General features: G+C 38.1%; 1 protein-coding gene across 7 annotated transcripts in view; it reads left to right on the top strand.

Moving 5' to 3' along the window:
- CDKAL1 (CDKAL1 threonylcarbamoyladenosine tRNA methylthiotransferase) overlaps positions 1-14679 on the top strand; it is a 700075-nt gene that overhangs the window by 476132 nt on the left and 209264 nt on the right. For all 7 annotated transcript variants that reach the window (XM_077769569.1, XM_077769571.1, XM_077769566.1 and 4 more), the window contains one exon: positions 6547-6727. In XM_077769569.1, coding sequence (XP_077625695.1) covers positions 6547-6727 — 181 coding nt within the window. The remainder of the gene's footprint in view (positions 1-6546; positions 6728-14679) is intronic.

The following is a 14679-nucleotide window of genomic DNA, read 5'->3' as shown; positions in this document are numbered from 1 at the left end:
TATTTTTTATTTTCCCAAATTTTTTTTTAATTTTTTTTTTTTTTTTTTTTTTTTTTTTTTTTGCTATTTCAAATGGAATTGTGTCCTTGGTCTCTTTTTTATGTTTATTTTTGAAAGAGAGGGAGAGATTGAGAGAGAGAGTGAGAACAAGTGAGAAAGGAACAGAAGGAAAGAGAGGGAATCCCAGGAGGCCCCACACTGTCAGTGTAGAGCTGGATGTGGGGCTCGATCTTTTAAACCGTGAGATCACGACCTGAGCCTAACTGAAGAGTCGGACACTTAACCCACTAAGCCACCCAGGTGCTCTGACCTTGATTTCATTTTCTGATTGTTCATTACTAATATAAAAAGTACAAATGATTTTTATATATTAATCTTTAGCTCTGCTAAACTGGCTTATTCTTCTAGTTTCATTAAATTTCTTAGAGTTTCCAAGATCATGACAAGATCATGTTACCTGCAAAAAAAGTTTACTTTTTCTTTTTCAACCTATATGCCTTTCTTCTTCTTGCCTTTCTTGCACTGATTAGAACTTCCATAATATATTGAATTTAGAAGTGAGAACAGGAATCCTTGCCATGTTCCTAATCTGAATGGAAATGCATTCAGTCTTTCACCAATAAAAATGAGGGGCGCCTGGGTGGCTCAGTCGGTTAAGTGCCCCACTTCGGCTCAGGTCCTGATCATGTGGTTTGTGGGTTCAGGCCCCACTTCGGGCTCTGCTGACAGCCTGGAGCCTGCCTGGGATTCTGCTCCCTCTCTCTCTGCCCTTCCCCTCTCATGTTCTGTCTTTCTCAAAAATAGAATAAACATTAAACATTTTTTAAAACTTAAAATGATAATTGCTGCAGACCTCTTATCAGGTTGAGATAGGTTTTCTCTATTCTTTGTTTACAGAGAGTTTTTATCATGAACGGGTGTTGGATTTGTCACTGAGTTTTCTGCATTTACTGAGATCACCATGGGGGATTTACCCTTTATTCTTTTAGGAGGCTTATTGCATTAATCAAAATTTGTATGTCACACCAGACTTACATTCTTGGGATTAAAACTTGATCTAAATTGGGGCCCCTGGGTGGCTCAGTTGGTTGAGTGTACGACTCTTGGTTTTGGCTGAGCCCGTGATCTTGCAGTCCTTGGGTTCAAGCCCCACTTTGAATCCCTGCTTGGGTTTCTCTCTCTCTCTCTGCTCCTCCTCAACTCTCTCTCTGCTCCTCCTCAACTCTCTCTCTCTGCCCATCTCTCAAAATAAATAAACCGAAAAAAAAAAACAATTTGATCATGATAAACAATCCTTTTTCTCTATTTCTGTGCTCATTTTGCTAATATTTTTATTAAGTGTTTCTGTTTTCATAAAATACACTAGTCTGGAATTCTAATCTCTTTCTCTGGTTTTTATATCAGCTACTGCTGAACTTATAAAATGAGTTCCTTTTTCATCTGTGTTTGAAGTAGTTTCTATAGAATTGGTTTTACTCTTTCTTAAATGTTTGATAAAATTCAACTGTGAAGCCTTCTGGGCCTGGGTTGTTTCATATTGTTTCCTTTTGGTGGCAAGATTTTAAACTACAAATACAAGTTTTCTAATACATTAAAGGCTATTTTGATTTTCTGTTTCCTCTTGAGTCAGTTTTAATTATTTATGTCTTTTCAAGAATTTGCTCATTTCAGCTTAAATTTTTAATGTATTTGCACAAAATTATTCATAATATACCTTTGGTGTTTTTGTTTCTTTTTTAATGTTGGTAGCATCTGTGGTGCTGTCTCCTCCCTCATACCTGAAGTTATCATTTGTGTTTTTCCTTTCAGTCTTGCTGATAGTTTAGTAATTTTACTGTTTTTTTTTCCAAAATACACCTTAACTTTTCTTGATTTTTTTTCTTTATTGTCTATTTCATTGTTTTTTTTTTTTTAAACCTTTATTTTGGGGCGCCTGGGTGGCTTAGTCGGTTAGGCGTCCGACTTTCGCTTAGGTCATGATCTCGTGGTTCGTGGGTTCGAGCCCCGCGTCGGGCTCTGTGCTGACTGCCAGCTCGGAGCCTGGAGCCTATTTCAGTCTGTGAGTCCCTCTCTCTCTGACCCTCCCCTGCTCACGCTGTCTCTCTCTCTCTCTCCTAGAAATAAATAAAAATATTAAAAATAAATAAATAAAAAACCTTTATTTAATAATTTATTTTTATTCCTACTTTGGGTTTGATTTGGTCCTCTTTTTTAGCTTCTTGAGGTGGAGGCATAGACTATTGTGTTTACCTCTTTGTAGCACAGATGTTTAAAGCCATGAATTTCTAAGCTCTTTAAGCTGCATCCCATATATTTAGATGTTTTTACTTTAATTCAAAACTAAAACCAGTTTCTTGGAGCGCCTGGGTGGCTCAGTCAGTTAAGCGTCTGACTCTTGATTTGGGCTCAGGTCGTGATGTAATGGGTCGTGAGGTCAAGCCCCGCTTTGGGCTCTTTACTGACAGTGTGGGGCTTGCTTCCCCCACTCGCACTCGCTCTCTTGTCATAATAAATAAATCACCTTTAAAAAATGTTTCTTTTAGTTACATGCTTGTTTATGCCTAATAATTTTAATAGGTCTGGTTCTTTTTCTGATTATTTTTATTTCTTTCTTTTGAAATAAATAGAATGTGTGTCTTAATTTCTCCACGTATGCAATATAAAGCTCATCCTTTTCCCATATTTTGCCAGTAAAACACCAAATTGCAAGTGAAAATCTTGAGATGTGTAAAGCACTTTTTAAGTAGTATTTCAAGTACTGTATGGGGTAAATATGTGTGTTTATTTTCACTTAGGGTAAATAATTAAGTCTTGAAATATTTGGGATGCTCTTAACTCCTAGCCTCGGGCCAGCTAAGAGTTCTTGCTCTACTGATACCCTCCTGATTGATAGATTTGCATAGCTGATCATAGCAGCAGTTCTGCCACAGCAGATGCGTAATTAGAATCTTTCTCATTAATTCTGTTCCCAGGCTATTTAATGAACCCATTTTTGCCAGTAAAAAGCTTGTATATGTCAGGAAAAAATAATGGTCAAAATGTACCTGTTATTTAAGCTAAGTGAGCATTTTCATCTTTCTTTTAGAATCGTTTTCTCACACTGCTATGAAAACACAACTATAGATCTTTTCAATTTTAAAAACATATAATACCTAGTAAAATTATATTCATTAGGCTCCCTGCTTCAATACATGTATAGAAATGATCATTTTTTAAAATTTTAGTATTTTGAAAATCCATTGCTTCTCTAAAACAGAATTTACTGGTGATTAGCGTATTAAATATTTGGATTAATGTTCTGTCTTACACTCCTTAAGTTTCCTCATAGCCAATTAATTAATTTAGAAATTAGTTCACTTCAGACTTCCTTGATTTTCTTATGAACTGAGGAGAATTATTTTACTAGCCAAATTAACAATATAAATATAAGTTTTCTAAAGTTGGTTTACCTAAGGAGTCAAATTATTTTTAAGAAACATTATTTGCATATATAAATTAACGTATAGATGAGCCTCATCTAACGTTAAAGTGTAGTCTTTCCTTTGGAAACATTTTATAGGCAATCAGTTTATACTCTTGCATACTTAGAAACCAATTAAACTGTTTTTACTTTTAAATACTGACTAACAGGTCTTTTACAAATTCATAGTTGGCCTGTCCTCTTTGTTATCAGTCAGCTTTTTATGTAGATTTTGAAATATATTCACACATTGAACATCCCCTTTTTTAACATTTCAGGGGACTCCTGGAAAGGTTTGTCTTTTCTCTTTCACTGTGGGCACACCATGCCAAAGCAAGCAGGTGTTGTGTAATCCTGAGCTCAGCTATCCCGGGTCAAGGAGGATTGGAGGAGGGGGAATCAGTAAGGTACTTTCCTTCGGGAATACCCCATAATCCAGTGCCAAATTCATTGCAATCCATAGCCTATGACAATAACCAGTTGTCTTTGTTTCTATAGTATTTCACAGGCAGTTTCTAAGATTTTTCCCCCCCTGGGGGATATGGACTCTTCTCTGTCATTTCTGCTATGATCTATTACTTACAGCTTTGGTTGTTGTGGATTTCTTTTGTTCAGGAGTCATTACAAGTCAAGTGTAAACATTTGCTAATTAAAGTTGTCGACATACTTTTTCTTTTCCACGTGCTTTAGTAAGTCTAGAAAATGGTCTTTTTATCTACAGCTTACTGTCAAAACATGTTTTCTTATGATTTTCAAATGTAATTTTGATAATCACCGTTGAAGAAGAATGTTTTTATATCACATTAAAAATAAAAAAAGTTGTTTTTCAAATATGCTCTGTTTCGTTTTTCTCTATGCACATTATCTCTTTTTCTGTTTACCGTCACAGAGAAAAGTTCTAGCCTTTGGAACTTATCTCACTAACTCAAGGTCAGCCAAATTAATAGCTAGATGAGACTTAAGTAGGACTCAGGAAAGAAATATTTTTAAAAATCAATGTCATTCTTCTCCTACACAGGAATTAAAGTATTATCCAAACAAGATATGGAAAGCCATTGTTTTTATGATGCCATTTGTATTAGGCAGCTGGTTAACTTCACTTTCCTCACTGTTACATCCTTTGTTCTCTCCTATGCCCCCAAATATCTAATATATTTAAATGAGATAAACTGTTTTATTCATGCATATAGAACCACATTTAGGGAATAGAAAATTTGATATTGCCCCCAAATATCTAATATATTTAAATGAGATAAACTGTTTTATTCATGCATATAGAACCACATTTAGGGAATAGAAAAATTGATATAGTTATGTATCTTTTGGTCTGTAATGTTTGAGGCTGTTTTTCCTGTTTTTTTTTCCTGTTTTTCCTGGATGGAGAGTAATATTGGAGCTTTGAATATGGTTCATATTTTGGTATTGTTATACTGTTAACACACAATAGAATATTGTAGCATGCTCTGGCACAAACTCCCCACTGGGAAAGGACATTTGGGCTCATCAGAAACAAAGGCAGCTTGTTACCCAGTCAATCTCTGATGAAAAGCTTTTGATGATTTATTCTTAAATTAAATATGAAAAGGCAGAGTCAGTCTTTATTGATCGCAAGTCTCAGCCATGAATAAGAGGGACCACCATATAAGAACTTGAAGGAAATTGACTGCAGAGCAGTGAGCAGAAGAAACCTTGTGGAAAACCTTTAGCTGATATGTTTAGAAAGATTAGAGAAGGTGTTGCACGTCTAAAACAAATAATGAAGTGATAATATAAGAAAATTTGCTAGACCTAAAGACCAAGAGTGTCCAGACCATACCCTTTACAAAGATTTACATGCCTAATCCAAGGTCTACTATCATGAGATTTAAAAAACATTGAGAATAAAATTCATATCCTAAAAGTCTTCAAAAAGAGCTTAGGGCACCTGTAAAAAGTTAAAGAGGTTTGCTTTAGAGTGAATCAAGGCAGTTTATCAGCAACCTTTCAAGCTTGAAAACAAACAAACAAAAAAACCACAGTAGAAAATTCTGATGGTTAACACTTTTCATTTTGGAGAGCTGTGAACAGCCACAGTGTCAGTCAGTTGTGTGGATTAAGACGTGTTCGGATTATGCTAAGACAGTAGCAGAATTTCTCTGGCATTCTTTTTGATGAAGCTTCTGAAAGGATGCTCCAGTAGAATTAATCAAGAATTAAGAATATATAGGATCCAGGTAAATGGGGGGGGGTGAACCAAACCCCAACATTCAAGGACAACAACTGGCTCATTATGAAAGCAATACACACCTGAGAAAGTAGGAATAGCATTTCCAGGGAGGAAAAATAGAATAAGTGAATTCTATACAGTACCTTGAGTGTTTAGGAAATAGTATTCGTTTTTGATCGATCTGAGCTTGTAGAAAATGTGAACACAGATACCTAGAATAGGAAGCAACATTAAAAAAAAAAAAAGGCAGTTTTTAACTCTGGGAAAAAGTAAGCGTGGGAAAAGAAAACACGATGGTGGTATATACAAGTTGTCTGTGAGCAGTACCTTTGCAGTTTTAACTAAAAACTGTGCGGTGATCTTACTGGGAGGGAAAGGATAGAGTAGTTTAAAGGTCTAACTCCCCATTTGCCACAGTGGAGAAGTAAGTATTGCCTGAAAATCAAAAATCAAGAAATAGCAGAATAAGCATTTATTTTAAAATATAGGAAAAAGAACAAAGAAACATTCAGAAAAATTAAAAATGAAGGTCTCTAGAGGAGGCTTGGGGCCCCTGTTGTCCGTAAACTTGTACTGTTTAGGACTCTCTAAAACTATTTGCGCAAATGTCCCTTGCCTAAAAATAGAATTTAGTTTTAAAACGTAGGCATTTAAAATATCGGAGCGGGTCACCTGGGTGGCTCAGTCAGTTAAGTGTCCAACTCTGGATCTCAGCTCAGGTCTTGATCTCCATTAGTTTGGGCCTCGCATTGGGCTCCATGCTGGGCGTGAGGCCTACCAAAAAAATAAAGATTTAGACAAGAAAGAAACTGTCAGAGAATTAGAATAATAATGGATGGCATTGAGTTTTTTTTTCCATTTTTGTCTTGTTATTTTGTAGAGTTCCTGGAATAACTCTTGCCACAGATATTATCTGTGGTTTTCCTGGAGAAACAGATCAAGATTTTCAAGAAACAGTGAAACTTGTTGAAGAGTACAAATTCCCAAGCCTCTTTATTAACCAGTTCTACCCAAGACCAGGGACTCCTGCTGCGAAACTGCCGCAGGTGCCTGCACAAGTGGTAAGCGACTTCGTGGGCAAGGAAGGTGCTAGATTCAGCCAGAGGCTGTAAAAATCAGCTCCGCTGTCTACCTTACACAACTGGCTCCTGGGATAACCTTGAAATAAAAAAATACGGGGCGGGGTGGGCGGGGAGGAAATGGGCAGAGTTTGGGTGGTTCAGTTGGTTGAGCGTCGTCTTGGGCTCAGGCCCTGATCTCAGGGTTCATGAATTCCAGCCCCACATCAGGCTCTGTGCTGACAGCTCAGAGCCTGGAGCCTGCTTCACATTCTCTGGCTCCCTCTCTCTCTGCCCTTCCCCCACTCGCTCATGTGTGCTCTCTCTTTCTTGCTCTCTCTCTCAGTCTCTCTCACTCAAAAATAAACATTAAAAAAATTTTTTTTAAAGAGTCAGACCCAGTATAGGCAAACTGTTTTCCAGAATGCCTTAGAAATTAATGTTCTCAAAGTAATTTAGTTTCGAGATTCATTGGCTGAAACGGAAAAATGTTAATAAGCTGTAAGAGGAAGTCATATGTTTTTAACTGAAAATTTTCTGTGTTGTTTCAAATAACAAAAACAAAATTATGCCCTACCATTAATTTTCCCAAAGCTTACATGAATAAATACTAAAAGGAATAACCCAGAACTTATTATTTTTTCTATTATGCCATATGTGAATGTCTAACATAAAATTTACAGTTTTTTATTTCAACATTTAGTTGAAAAAACATTTTTATTTGTATATATAGATATATATTTTTGATATATTTTAAAGTCTATTTTCCCCAGGAAAACTGAAGTGAATATCATTCTTCATTTTCTCAAAATTTTTTATCTTTTCATTTCACAAATTTCTGTGTATACAAAGGTAAGAAAACATCTTCCAGGTAGACCATATAATTTTATTTCTAATTCAGTCAGTGATAAAAGCAGATTATAGCGCCACAATTGACTTTTCACAACCGTAAAAGTAAGTTGGATTATTCCATTATTTTTATATCTGAATTGAATAGACTTTATTGCATTAGACACAGTTCACCTCTTCGGGTCTACAGTTCTTTGAAATCTGATACATGCGTGCACTAATTTAACTACCACCCAGTCCAGGTGTGGGACCCTTCCATCGGCTCCCCCCAAATTCCCTTTTACTTTTTTGTAGATTTCTACTCCCTCATCCCCAGATCCTGGAAACTATTGATTTCTTGTCCTTACAGTTTAATCCATTCTTTTTTAAACTTTGCTTCTTTAATTAAATAAATGAAATTAAAAAAAAAAAAAAAAGCATTCTGAGCTGTAACATGCCCGAAGAACTGCGCATAGCCGTTATGTTTCCCTGAAGTGAATCCTTCCTTCCCTGCACCCCGGGCAGATCCAGAAGCAGAAAATCACCAGCAAGAGATCCTGGTCAGGCCCCTCCCCCTGTTCCCTCCCTTTTCCCAATAGAGACCACTGTCCCTCCTTTTAACACCATACATTACGTTTGACCTGTTTTTAAACTTGATCTAAATGGAAGAATTCATCATTGTCTGTTTTTTCTTTTTTTTTTTAATGCGGTAATTCTTTTTATTGTTTTTGCTTTTTCAGTAAAATTAATCCTTGCCACACAGTTTCGCCTGAAGTTTTAAGTTAACTGTTCATCTTACGTTAACAGGAAATGGATTTTTCAGGGCGCCCGGCTGGCTTAGTCTTAGAGCTTGTGACTCTTGATCTCATGGTAGTGAGTTCAAGCCCCACTTTGGGTGTCAAGATTACATAAAAACTGGAGTGACTGGGTGACTCAGTTGATTAAGTGTCAGCTCAGGTCATGATCTCATGGTTTGTGGGTTCGAGCCCTGTTCAAGCTCTCTCTTAAAAATAAACATTAAAAAATTAAAAATGAGATTACATAAAAAATAAAATATTTTTCAAAATGGATTTTCTACTAAATTTATAACACATTTAGCTTTGTTAAATAATTTTTCATCTTTTTCTTAACTTTTTTATTATTATACGGCTTTTGAGGCTAATACAGCTGTCCCCAGATTTCACATCTGAAAAATCTCTGCATCTCTGCCGGGAGTTGAACCTGTTGCTTATTGAGATTGTTGGTGTTTATTTCAGGAATTGTTAAAATCTCTCTGATCTGTCCTAAAATAGTGAAGCCTGAGCTGTCCCTGGGCACCCACTCTGCCATGCGCACCTCCCTCAAGCCCCCGAGGTTCATTTTTTTAAATAGCCACTATGTTGCTGAGACTAGGCTGTTTTTGCAAGTAGCTCTCACTCATCTGTTTTCACTGCTGCATATTATTCCATTGGGTGCTTGCTTACCCACCCTAATGTGGTAAGAGTTGGGCATTTTCACAATTCCACTATTAATGTTGCAACTGAGAACAGCTGTGAGTATTCTTGTTTGTAACTTGTGACTCATCTACGTAAACATTCATTTTTTTAATGTTTGTTTATTTTTGCGAGAGAGACAGACAGAATGTGAATGGGGGAGGGGCAGAGAGAGGAGACACAGAATGTGAAGCAGGCTCCAGGCTCTGAGCGGTCAGCATAGACCCTGACATGGGGCACAAACCCACGAACTGCAAGATCATGACCTGAGCTGAATGAAGTCAGACACCCAGGTGCCTCCCCTTGATACCATTAAAAACGACTGGTTTTTTCATTTTTAAATTGTTATTGCTGTTTAAAAATACGGTTGATTTTAACATACTTATCTTTCACCCATCAACTTTGCTAAATTGACTTAGTAATTCTAATAATTTTTCTATAGATTTTCTTCATAGTTTTCTATGTATATAATTATGTCATCTTTTGATAATTGCAGTTGTGCTTCTTCCTTTCCAGTCCTCAGCTGGTCTTTTCCTTCTTCTCTTATTGAACTGACTGGGGCTTAATAGTATGCTATTGAATAGAATTGGCCATTTCCCTTCTTCCCAAACTCAAAGGAAAAGTCTTCAGAATTCCTCCATTCAGTATAAAAGTTGACTATAATTTGGGGATTCTGGAAGTTCCTTCTTACTCCCAATTTACCCAGAGTTTGTGTGTATGAATGCACAGGTGCACGCTTGTGTGTGTTTTTTTTAATCATGAATGACATTGAACTTAATCACTTTATCTTCATCTACTGAAATAATTACATAGTTTGTTTTAAGTCTCTCAATATCGTGAACTATACTGAATGGTGTCAAATGTTTAAATCAGCCTTGCATTCCTGGGAGAAACTTCATTTGGTCATAATGTATTACTTTTGTATATATAATTTTAGCTAATTTGCAAAAATTTTGTGACGAATTTTTGCATATTTCTTCATGGAGGATTTTGATCTGTAGTTTTCTTCTGATATCTTCCTAATTTTGGTATGAGACTAATGTTGGCCTCATATAAAATGAGTTGGAAAGTATTTCTTTTCTCTACGTTTTTCTGGAAGAGTTTGTATGGAATTTATATTATTTCTTCTTTAAATGTTAGATAGAATTGCCTAATGTGGTAAGTAGAATTCCAAGATGGCCCCACAAACTCCCTCAGTCCCTCCCCTGCTGGGGTACATACTCTAAATCTCACTCTGATCTCTTTGATCACCTTTGAAAAGGTCAACCATTTTCTATTCAGGTATTTCTTTTGCTCCATTCTCTCATCCCTTCTTTGGGGATTTCATTTTTATATGTTAGCTGTTTTCATCATGTTCCCCATTGTCTAAGCTATCCTTTTTTCATATTTTTCATTCTTTGTTCTCTCTGTGTTTCTAGATTTTTTTTCTCCTCACCTGTTTTTTAGTTTCTCGATATTCGCAGCAGTCACTGGTCCATTGGCTTGGCGTGGTGCCTGGAGAAGCGGCACCACTCTCCCCTGCAGGGCAGCCGGAAACGTAGACCCCCGGGCGCCACCCCAGACCTCAGCAGTCCTAGTCCGTCATCTCCAAATGATGTGTGTGTGAACTAGCTTATGAGAAGCGCCCTTCTCGTTCACTAAGCCTCTCTTCACCTGGTTTTAGTCAGCTGTCAAGCCCATCTATGGAATTTCTAATTTTAGTTAATTTATTTTTTCTTCTAAAGAACGACTTGTGGGGCTCCTGGGCGATTCAGTCCATTAAGCATCTGACTTTTGATTTTGGTTCAAGTCATGATCTCATGATTTGTGGGTTTGAGCCCCACATCAGGCTCTGCACCGGCAGCGCGGAGCCTGCTTGGGATTCTCTCCCTATGCCCCTCCTCAACTCTTAAACGCGCACGCACGTGCACACATGCTCTCAAAATAAGTCAATAAACAAACTCTAAAAAAAGAACAGTTTGATTTTTTTCTTCATGGATGCTAGTATTCTAGTGAAATTTGTCTTCTTTTTTATTTTTTTTTTAACATTTTTTCACTCTGTTATCTTAAAGCTCATTCTGAACTCTCAAATATCTGGTTCTTTCTGTTAGTTCTTTCTGTTGTCTCTTTTTTCTTCTCGATTTTGATCGTTTGTCTTTTCTTTCCTTGTACCCCATCTTTTTTATTAAGTGGTGACCATTGTCTGTGTAAAAACAGAACGAAATGACACTAGAGGTCCTTGGCAATGATGTATTGTCCTCCAGGTGGTTTAACTTTGCTGCTGTCAGGCTCTGTGGTAAGGCTTGATTATTTCAATTGATCCGAGATTGATTTTTGAGTCTGTTTTTCAGTGTTCTGAGGACTGCTTTCTTACTGGTTTCCTTGTACTTTCTGCCCGCAGACAGGGCTGTGCTGGGATTTAATGGCTGGCAGTCAGTGGGAGGGCATCTGCCCGTCTCCATACTGTCAGTACATCCTCTGTGGGCACTCTCAGACTACCTCTGTGACCTCACGGAATTCGGAATTGGGACAGGAGGCCCATGGCCAGCTCTCATAGACTGGAAAAGGGCCAGTCGCTGCCTGCCATCCACCGTAGCTCGTCAGGGTCTCGTGTGACGTTCTGTGGGGCTTACCAGGGCGTGTTTTCCAACTCTAATTTTTGTGTCCCCAGGCTCATGAGAATGCAGAAGGCTCTGCATAGCTGCTAAGGCTCATAGCTTTTGCGTGGTCGCCCTAGCCCCCCAGCCGCTACTTACAAACTGATAAATACCTCAAAGGGAGAAGTGGCTCCGAATATGAAGCTTATGGGCTTCCCTTCTCTTGGAGGTCTTGCTCCCTCGGGTCCTCACTGCCTTGGTAGCTTTTGATGTTGAAACAGGACATAATACACATTTTACTCACTTTTTCTCATTGTTCTTGGCAAGATCGCTGGTCTGATCCAAGCTAGTTTGCCTCAGCCGGAAGCAAAACTCATTACATAAAATCAGCTTTCAGATGTTTTTTTCTTTTCCACTCGTCTTTTATCTTTTAAACATAGCCCCTTAACATCTTCCTTACATTTTTAGATTTTAATAACCTGGTCCTGGTATAGCAGAACGTTTTTTTGCCCCCTTTCCATTGTAGAGCAGTTTCAGGTTCACAGCACAAATACGTGGGCCGTACATCGAGTTCCCACACTCCCTGCCCACACAGGCACAGCCTTCCCCAGTGTCAGCATCCCACCGTCGGAGCGGCACCTTTCTACGTGGGTACGTCCTTCTCACCTACTTTTACGTCAGTACTCCTGTAAGTGAATACTAGTATTAATATAAATATATGCCAGTTTTTAATGGTTTATAGTAGAGCTCTTCATAATGAACTAAATTACGTATATTTCTTTTTTTATTTTTTTAATGTTTTATTTATTTTTGAGAAAGAGAGAGAGACAGCATGAGCAGAGGAGGGTCATAGAGAGAGGGAGACACAGAATCTGAAGCAGGATCCAGGCTCTGAGCTAGCTGTCAGCACAGAGCCCGACGTGGGGCTCGAACCCACGAACCATGAGATCATGACCTGAGTCATAGTCGGATGCACAACTGACTGAGCCACCCAGGCGCCCCATGTATATTTCTTAATCATTTAAATCATCAAGTGGATAAAGCCCAGTTGAGTTTTGTATATGCATAGGTGTGGGGGAGGGGGTTTTCCAGTCTTTTATTGCCTGCTGAAAAAAGAGTGTAACTCTCTTAAGTTTATAATGGAAAGAAATTAGGCAGCGTATTTTCACTAACAAGATAAACTAAAATTTATTTTTTCTCTTAGCTTTTGCAAGATGATTAATGTGTAAAGAGATTTAATAGTAAGATCACCTAAGCTAAATGAGAGCGACCTTAGACTTTTAGATGAAAGGTCAAATTTGCATGTTTATATTTTCATTTCAATTGAGTCTTCCTTCATTAGTCTTCATTAATCTTAAGGAACTCTAATAGTGTTGTCAGATTGTCACGGAGATTCTTAGTCTGCCTAGGAAAGGTCACTTAAGTTTTAAAAGTCTTTGGATTCTTATGTGTCAATTCCAGACTTTTTTCATTTTAAGAAAATTTTTATAACAGATAATGAAGTTGGGATGAAATCTTTAAGAGGCTGTGACCTGAAACACAGTCTTGAGGGGACAAGAGTGGCTATTGGAATATTCATATTGGTTTGAAGTATTAAATTGTGGTATTAAATCCACCTGCTTGCCTGTCTTAGAACCAGAGAGTAATATCGTGTCTTTTGATACATGTCAGCGTACAAGAATCATAACTCACTTAGCTGCAGTTTCTAGAATAGTTACGCTGAGGATAACAAGGCTTTGGGACTCTTCCTGACTCAGCCCTGCGGAGCGTGGGTACATGTGCCTGAGACACATAGGCCACCTTGGGATAGACGGTCAGCTTCGCCGAAACCGTTCACAGCAGGTTCTCCATTAGGAACTGAATTTTTGCTGGAGGTGCTGGCAAGGTGGTCACTCAGAACAGATGTCGAATGAGGAATTGTTCTTAAATCATACACAGAACTTATTCAGTGACAGGTAATGGCTCTCCCACATCTAGCTGCCTGAGTCCAAAATTCACTTTTTAAAAAAATTTTTTTAATGTTTATTTATTTTTGAGGAACAGAAACACAGAGTGCGAGCAGAGGAGAATCAGAGAGAGAGGGAGACACAGAATCTCAAGTGGCCTCCAAGCTCTGAGCTGTCAGCACAAAATCCGACACGGGGCTTGAACTCATGAACTGTGAGATCATGACCTGAGCCAAAGTCAGACACTTAACCGACTGAGCCACCCATATGCCCCCACAGTCTCTTGTTTTCAAATTACGGTTTTTTTCCTTGGAGGAGAGAGAAAAATAGTTTTAGTAGTCTTTATACTCTAGGCTGTCTAGTACTCTTTATTCTAAACTGATTTCCAAACAGACCTAAAGGGACACTCCTTCCCTCAGGCCCTTTTCATTTTTTACTTCTTTTTTTTTTTTTTTTTTACAAGGATATTCTTGAGATTCTTCTGCAATTAATTGCATTTGATCCCACCAAATACAGTTAATCTTTTAAATTCTGCTTTTCCTGACATATCAGTTCTCCTTTGACTTCCATCTTGGAGAGAGTTTTTAGCCTAACCCTAGTTTTGTACTGTGGATTTCAGCAGATCATTTAGCGGTGTCTCATGAAGGCTTAGTAACAGTAGGTTTCTATATAGGTGATCCATCTGCTAACCCAAAGAGGCAGCTGGGAAACCTCCTATCTTGTGTGAGCTTTTATACAGATGACATTCATTTAACAAACAAAATTGAATTTAATGATCTCCAAGGCCCCTTGAAATTCTTCATAATCTTTGATTCTCTCTCATATGGTTATAAGGCCACCTTTCAGACCATATTTTGAAAGTCTCAGGGCTTTACGGGGCGCCTGGGTGGCTTAGTCGGTTAAGCGTCCGACTTTCGCTTAGGTCATGATCTCGCGGTTCGTGGGTTCGGGCCCCGCGTCGGGCTCTGTGCTGACTGCCAGCTCAGAGCCTGGAGCCTGTTTCAGTCTGTGACTCCCTCTCTCTCTGACCCTCCCCTGCTCACGCTGTCTCTCTCTCCTAGAAATAAATAAAACATTAAGAAAATTTAAAAAAAAAAGAAAGTCTCAGGGCTTTCTTTTTCTAGATCATTGGC

The sequence above is a fragment of the Crocuta crocuta genome, unplaced genomic scaffold (genome assembly GCF_008692635.1).
Source record: "Crocuta crocuta isolate KB4526 unplaced genomic scaffold, BGI_CrCroc_1.0 scaffold145, whole genome shotgun sequence".
Lineage (NCBI taxonomy): Eukaryota > Metazoa > Chordata > Mammalia > Carnivora > Hyaenidae > Crocuta > Crocuta crocuta.
This window is presented reverse-complemented; position numbering and strand designations above follow the sequence as displayed.